This window comes from Gavialis gangeticus, unplaced genomic scaffold (genome assembly GCF_001723915.1).
Source record: "Gavialis gangeticus isolate Ggan-Ray unplaced genomic scaffold, GavGan_comp1, whole genome shotgun sequence".
In the NCBI taxonomy this organism is placed as follows: domain Eukaryota; kingdom Metazoa; phylum Chordata; order Crocodylia; family Gavialidae; genus Gavialis; species Gavialis gangeticus.
The window spans coordinates 23384644-23392409 of NW_017729006.1; the positions used below are offsets into that span (position 1 = coordinate 23384644).

The window sequence follows — 7766 nt, forward strand, 5'->3', positions numbered from 1 at the left end:
AAAACTGGTTCTTTGGAGACTTCTGAACTGTTGTTAGAAAGTAAACAAGTAAACTGTGGTCCTAAACTTTTCAGAGGGCTTTAGGGTCATAACAGTTGATGGATTCTAACTTTTAAAATAATGTTCAAGCTTTGCTGAGAACTGAGATACATCATTCTCTAAAAATCAGATAGCAGTTTTTACAACATAGGGAGAAAATCCAATCGGTGGGCTAATGCCATCAAAGTCAGCAGGTGATCTGGGTGAAACAAAGGTACTAATCAACTCAGGAAACAACTGGAGTAAGATGATAAGTGTGATTGTGATATTATTGTGTAGACAGTTCATTACTGTCTGCCCTGCTGGTTGTGCGTGGGGCAGCACAATAGCCTCACCATGGAAGACCCATCCCAAATGATTCATCACAATAGCCAATGGGCCTTAATTTTTGTTGGGTCCTGTAGATGTTAAAGCAATGAAAATGACTGATTCATGTAAAAAGAACATGACTGAGAGATGGAGTGAAAAGTCAGAGTAGGAGTATAAGGATAAGCCAAATGATGTTAAGCCTTCAGCTATTACCAGTTTTTCATGTGTTTGTTTTATTTCAGTGTTTACATACTCAGAAAATGGCACAGAACACTTTGGAGAAGAACCAAAAAGAACAAACTCCCCAGTACAGGCAAGGAATTAATGAGAGTATATTGAACATGCAAATTGATTTAAGAGGTTTATTTCTAATAGAGAAGAACTTGGGTGAGTCTGTTATAAACTGATATTGTTATACACAAAGAGTCTAACAGTAAACCCAAGCAGTGTAGATTTTAGTCAAATAATGCAATCTTACAGCTGTAACTACTGAAAAAGACATTGGAAAAGACATTTGGAAAAGATCCATTGCCTTTCTCCAGTCCCTTTTAGCCCAGATTCTCACTAGATCCTTGTGGAAGTGCCAATAGAGACAGAAGTAATACAAAGAGGAGTCAATTTCCTTTCTTTAAAGTTCTGGGCAGTTACATGAGTTAAGGAAAGACCACATATCCCCATCTCTTGAGCTTTGTTCAGCATCCTCTGTGGTTCAGTGATAGAATCCTTGCCTACCACACAAGAGACCTGGGCTCAATTCCTAGACACTTATACAACTATGGCCATGGAGGTACACCACATCTGATCTGGTCTTTGGAGTCTGTCTCAGTGGGCTAAGGGCAAAGTAAAAGGTCTGGACAGCTTCCTCCTCCAAAAATTCTTGCCCAGGCATGTGCATTGAAGGTCTGGGTGGCCCTCATACATACACCATGATCCAGGAGGAACTGATGGTTGCCACATGAGCTCTGTTGCATGATTTTATAACACTTCTATCCTGGACTGTGCATAATAAACACTTTGTCATTTTGTCATTTACAAACATTGTATAATGGCAGCAATGCACTGCAGGGCGCACTGCATGCAGACATCACACAGAACAGGCAGCACATTTGTTTTTAAAATCTCTCCCTAACAACCTACACACACTAAATTACACTGATGTTTCTTTATCTACCTCTGGAGAATGAAGGTCTGAATCATCTCTGTCATGATCTGAATGTCTGGTTCTAAAGTCTAGTTATTGCAAACCTTAGAACCCATTTATACATATATTGGATTTATAGCCAACTATATATCCAAATCAATTTCCCTAAAAGTGTTTAATTCCCTCAGACCTGTATTAGTGTAGTGGGATGAACCAAAATCTGGGACTGAAATTTCAATGTTAAAGTTCCAATATGGAGTCAAATGTTCTCTCTCAGTCCCAGATCTCTTTAAGATACAGCAGTTATGGCACCTTATTCTTACGTTGTCTCATTTCTTTTTTCTTAAAGGGACCACTTTTCAAAAACATGTTACAAATGAACACCTTCGTTGCCTTGTACAAATTTGTACCACAAGAGAATGAAGACTTGGAGATGAGGTAAAGAACTGACATATTTATATATTGACTTGACCCATGAAAATCAAGAGTTCTGCCAACATAAGTTACCATTGTACTTTTCTTTTAATTTTAGTTTTTGTTCTGCATTTTTTTTCATGGTAACAGTCAGAAAAAAATATTCTCATGGTTATTTAATTATGTGTCCTTTCTGTCTTCCTACCATTAAAAATAAGACATCAGGTATCAGAGGTAAATTATCCAACTGGAAGCCAAAGCCCAGTAAAAAACACTGGGACTTGGGCTTATCTACGTAGAGAAATTAGTCTGCAGCAAGTTAGGGTGTGAATTTACAAGTGCACTCACTTTTCTGTATTAACTCCCTGAGTGGACAATCTTGTTGCATGCTAACTGCAAGAAACCTTTCTGCATTTTCAAAATAGAATAAGTTACCTCTCACAAGGGTATTCTTCAGCTTGTCTGTACTAAAAAGAAAATGAACAGCAAGTTAGAGTCCAATTTTATAGTGCACTAGCTAATTCCCTCTAATTCCCCATTTACTCCTGAGGCACATCAATCCATTTGAGACACTAAGTCTAAATGCCTAATGATCTTTTAAAAATTACACTCAGGATCTTTTTCCCAACACTTTCAGGCACTTCTCCTTTTCCTTGGTGCACTTGGACTTGTGAACATCCTTATATCCCATTACTTTCTCTCTTTCTTTTCTACTACATTTAGCAGGAGAGACACTATAATTTTCAGAATCTCCATTTACTACAGCCTCCTTTTCCAATGCTTCTGGCCTTTAGCAGGACAGGGGAGGACTCAGGTTTCAGCAAGTCTTCTTTTCTGGAAGCATTAAGCAAGGAAATGTCTCCCGTTCTGGCAGAATGTGTGTGCACTTGGAGTGCATGGGCCTGTGTGTGTGTGTGTGTGTGTGTGTATGCCTATGTCAATCCAAATAAATAAGTAGGATGATGATTATGGCTTATTGAAAATTGTCTATCCAACACTTTTTTTTTTCCAAAGGAAAACTGGATTTTCTACTAAATAAATTTTCTTGTAGAAATGGTCTGGTGTCCTTGACAATTTTTTACCTTTTTATTGGAAAACCAATTTTGAAAAATTGGCTTAAGATAATTTTTTTTCAGCAGCTAAAAACTGAAACTTAGTTAGCTTTAGGATTGTTTGGGTTATCCAGTCAATCAGAAGCAATACTACTGCTATTTGATTTTACTCCCCCTTGAGATTTTGCCTTAGAAAAGGGGAATGGTGAGGATTTCAAGAGACTGGATAGCAGCTACACTATTTTCACATAAATAGATGTGTTCTTGGCTTCATTTGCAACATGGCCTATTTCAATATCTTTCCTGCACTTCTTTTCACTGCATTTTTGCAGCAGAGCTGCCATCCCTAGCACCATAGGGCTTTAAAGCCCATTGAAACCAATAACAATCCTTCAACTGACTTCAACAAACTCTGGTTCAAACTACTCATCATGTAGTAGATGATTGCAGGGACTTCAACAGGTTTTAGGAATGCTGTCTTTTTTGAGCACAGTTTATGAAATATGTCAGCTCACTTCATTATTTACCCAGGGTCAAAGGAGTAGGATGGTGACTCAAATATGACATGCTTAAAAAGTCACGGGAGAGAAGTCTCACTCTTCAGCCCATCTCTCTTGGAAAGCTCATTTCCCAGTTTCCAGCTGTGCCCTTTTCTTGCTCAAGACGGAGTGGGTGGAAAGCAAAGCAAAAATGACAGGCTCTTCGACCTTTATGCGTAGCTGCCATATTTCCACACTTGTTTTGTTCTGGGTATGAGAACTTTTTTAGACAACAAAACGTAGAATAATAAAATGACATTTTGTAGGAATAAAGAACCCCATTTATTAGCCACTCTGTGGGCGCATCTACACAAGTTGTTTACTGCAAAGCTGACTAATAGCTCTGCAGTAAAATGTTACCGTCTACACGTGCAGCCCTATTAGGTCTCAGTAGACTAATAAAAACCACCACAGGGTAGTCTGGCTACACACAAGTGACATTGGTTTTTTGGTTTTTTGCACTGCTGCGCATGTGTAGATGGTGACAGGGCTATCTGGGGCATGAAAGTGCTTCAGTGCAGGGCTAGCCAGCAGGAATTGTCCATGTTGAATCACCTTGTACCCCAGCCAGACCATCTGCAGCATGTGAAGCCTGGTCAAAGCAACCTGGGCTGGCAGGGGATGTGGGGGTCAACACATCAGCCCAAGGCTGCTCTCACCAGGTTCTACATGCTGGGGGCAGCAGGCTGAGGCATGAACAGCTCCTGTGCTGAAGTACCCTCTTGCCTCAGCCAGCCATATTCCCTTCCAGTCTCTATCCCTGTCCCTGCAGCATATGAAGCCCAGTTGGAGCAGCTCTGGGTTGACAAGGGAACCAAGGAATAAGCCTGCCAACCCATGGATGCTCTGACCTGGCTCCATATGCAATGGTGGGGCTAGCTGAGGCACAAGGGTGCTTCATCACAAGGTTACCCAGCATATTAATCACATGTGTAAATACACCCAGTATTTAGGACACCCATGTTGAATTATTTTATTGATTTATGCCTTTTGGTTTGCACATTCATTCCATTAAAGAGGGCAACATTTTAAAAATACTTTGTAGCCACCTTCCCCAAGCATACACAATAACCCAGGGGCTGAGAACATAATTAAGATTCCCTGCAGAGTCCATTCACTCCCTCCCAATTGGAGAAAGAGTTGTGTCTTGCACTGTGTCTGATGGTTGATAAAATAGGACTCCCCTGCCCTCTCTAGTGAGCTGCCAAATAAAGTTGAAAGCAATGCAACTTGTTTATAGTAGTAGATTTTATTTGATGGCCAAAAGTCAAAGCGGAAGTAGACTAAAATCACATTTGGTGCATCTGCATGTGCATTAATGCACCTTTGCTACTGTGCATTAAGTTTAGAACCTCTACTATGAGGTACTACATAAAGGTGCAGTAGCTCATGCTAATGCGCAGTAGAAAAGATTGGGGTTTTTTGTGATGCTTAATGCACAGTAGACTAATTCTACTGCATATTAGCACAATTTTTGCCGTATTAGTCTAATGCGCAGTAGACTAGGCTACTGTGCATTACGGCTTCTCATGTAGATGCTCCCAGTGACTACTAAATAGCTATAGATAACGATGTTTGTTATCATCACACATCCTGTTTTTCATTTCAATCAATAGGGCACATAGGGCTACATCCACAAAAAGACCCAGCTGTCACTACATTGAGCATTTTAGTACCTGCATTATAGACTGCTTTGAAAATCTCTGAATTCTAGAGCCCTAGAGTTAAGTGTCTAATGTTAAGCATCTTGGTAACTTCTGAAGCATAGACCCCTATGTCTGGACTGCAGAGGATATATATGTCCAAACTAAATTGACCCCCCGCATAAAATGAGGTGTGTGCACCTGCCATACCTTACCAAAAAGGGGGTGTGACTTGAATTCCTTTTAAGCAGTAACTCTCCAGTGGCAAGAGGGCTCACGCAAGACATGAAAGACAGAAGTCCAATTCCCTCCCCTTTCACTGGATAGAAACTGCTCTAATCCATAGACTATGTGGGCATTTTTACACATGCTTCTGGGGGGACGGGAGCTGGGGCAGGCAGCTGCCTGCTTCTGGGGCAGGGGACAGCGTCCCAGTTGCAGCTCTGAGACTAGAGCGGGGGCTGACAGCTGCCTGCTGCTGGGGCAGTGGACAGTGTCTGAGCCCTGGCTCTGAGATCGGAGTTGGGCCCCAGCAGCAGGCAACTACCAGGGCAGGGGATGATGTTGCAGCATGCCTGCCTGCCCTATAGGCACAAAGGGAAAGCTTTGGGTGAATTCTAAACTCAGAAATGAGGTTTTAATTGCAGAGGAATGGTGACATTTGGCTCACTGTATCACCATCACCTTTACAGCCCATGACTGCCCCTATGATAGTATGTGGCAAAACTCCCATTGTCACATGGGAGCAGGAGCTAGACATTTGGGGCATTTATACACATACATTTTTGTCCCACAATGCACCGGAGATCCATCGCTTCAGAGCAAACTCGACTAATCAAGCTTGCTCCTCACACAAGCTGATGCCAACTGCACTGTGACACGGGCAGTTGCATAAGTGCTGAAATGCACATCAGCACTGAGAAAATGGTGGTGGCGCACTTTTGAACTAAAGCACCTCCAATGTGTTTTAGTTCAAAAGTGCACCGCTGCATGTTTCACCACTTATACAACTGCCTGCGCCATAACGCCAGGCACTTTTCAAAGCCGCTGCGGCACACGTATACAAATGCCTTTCATGAATAATTGATCCCTGAACAATGCATGAGGGTTACTTCTAGCCTGGATGCACTAGTTGGGTGGGTTGAAAGAGCTGTTCCTGTGCCTAGTGTTAGCTACACATTAAGTGGGCACTATTGTCATCCCTCCACTCGGGGGAATGCAGGAATCCTCTCTTTCACCACACACATATATAAATGACAGAAATGGAATAGGGAAGAAATGAGATCACACCCTCTCAATCCTTCCAATGCAGGCTTCATCTCTCTATGGCTCTCTGGCCAGCATACACAGAGGCAAAGGCCACACCATCCCTCTCGCTTCCCTGTGCCAGGGAGAGATACTGTGCTTGTGATACAAAATTTTTCCTCATTTCCTCCCCTTATGCATAGTGTCCAGCCATTCTGTCCCTAACTTAGACTGTCATGAAAAACACACAGGACCAAATCCTGAGGGGATGTTAATCAGCACTACTCCACAAAGTTTATTCTTGGCCAGTGTGGCTGGTGTTTTTGCCTCTGTTCAGCTGCAGGCTAGAAATTATTACAGCTTTTGCGCATATCAATAGGGCCAATTGGGACCTAATCACCTTACCTTGGCATCAAAATGTCAACGAGAACTCAGTGGGACAAATTTTGCAATCATTTTTAATGATCTAAATCCCTGAGCTTCAGTGGGATGTGCAGTTTTACAACTGAGAGAGAAGAATTTAACTTTCACTTCCTGGATCCACATGTAGAGATTACTCGGGTATAATGGCCACACATGAAAGGTGTGTTTACATGATGTGAGGCAGCTCGCTGCAGAGACACCTAAGCTAGCCTGGCACACTGGCTCTGGAACTAGACTCAGCAAAGCCACATTAGCATAGTTTGCCCGTGGGTTAACTAACTGTGTTTGGTCAGTTCTGAAGTTAATGTATGTAGAGCTGGTAGTTCTCTGCCAAAATGTGTGAATGTGTACCCTTCCGGGGTGCTCCCTATTAACCATCTCAGATACACAAGACACAGAGATTTTGAGAGCAGTGGCAGGAGGCACCCCCAAAGCAGCTTCACTGCCTCGTTTTTGGGTTTGGTGCATGCAAGCAGAAGTGGGTGTGTTAGGCCTACTCAAGCGGGGTGCTTAATTGGCACACTGGTAACACAGTGTAGACATACTCATCTAAACCCTGGTACGCGAGCCAGCATGTTTATGCCTAATGTGGGGTATCTGTAGGCTACAAAACACCTTGGAGGCAACAACAGGATCTCTGCATAACACAGTATTGCTCTGAGTAAACATACCTAAGAATGCAGAGTACTATCACAGAGACAAAATTAATCAAAATTTCCTTTTCTTGGTACAGACCAGGTGATATGATCACACTTCTGGAGGACTCTAATGAAGACTGGTGGAAGGTAGGCACTAAATCCTTTATCGTTTATTAGGCTGGGGAGCGGGGGGGATGTAGTCCTGGTGATAAGATTATTAGATCTTAACACCAGGTCTACATTCCCATTCCCCACCATGCAAAAAAGTGTGTGACGCCATTGCCACATTTTATAGTGGACATGAGGCAATGTTTGATCCTGGA

General features: G+C 42.3%; 1 protein-coding gene across 2 annotated transcripts in view; it reads left to right on the forward strand.

The window, feature by feature from the left end:
- STAC (SH3 and cysteine rich domain) overlaps nt 1–7766 on the forward strand; it is a 132096-nt gene that overhangs the window by 96781 nt on the left and 27549 nt on the right. For both annotated transcript variants that reach the window (XM_019508981.1, XM_019508982.1), the window contains exons 7-9: nt 591–661; nt 1839–1927; nt 7539–7590. In XM_019508981.1, coding sequence (XP_019364526.1) covers nt 591–661; nt 1839–1927; nt 7539–7590 — 212 coding nt within the window. The remainder of the gene's footprint in view (nt 1–590; nt 662–1838; nt 1928–7538; nt 7591–7766) is intronic.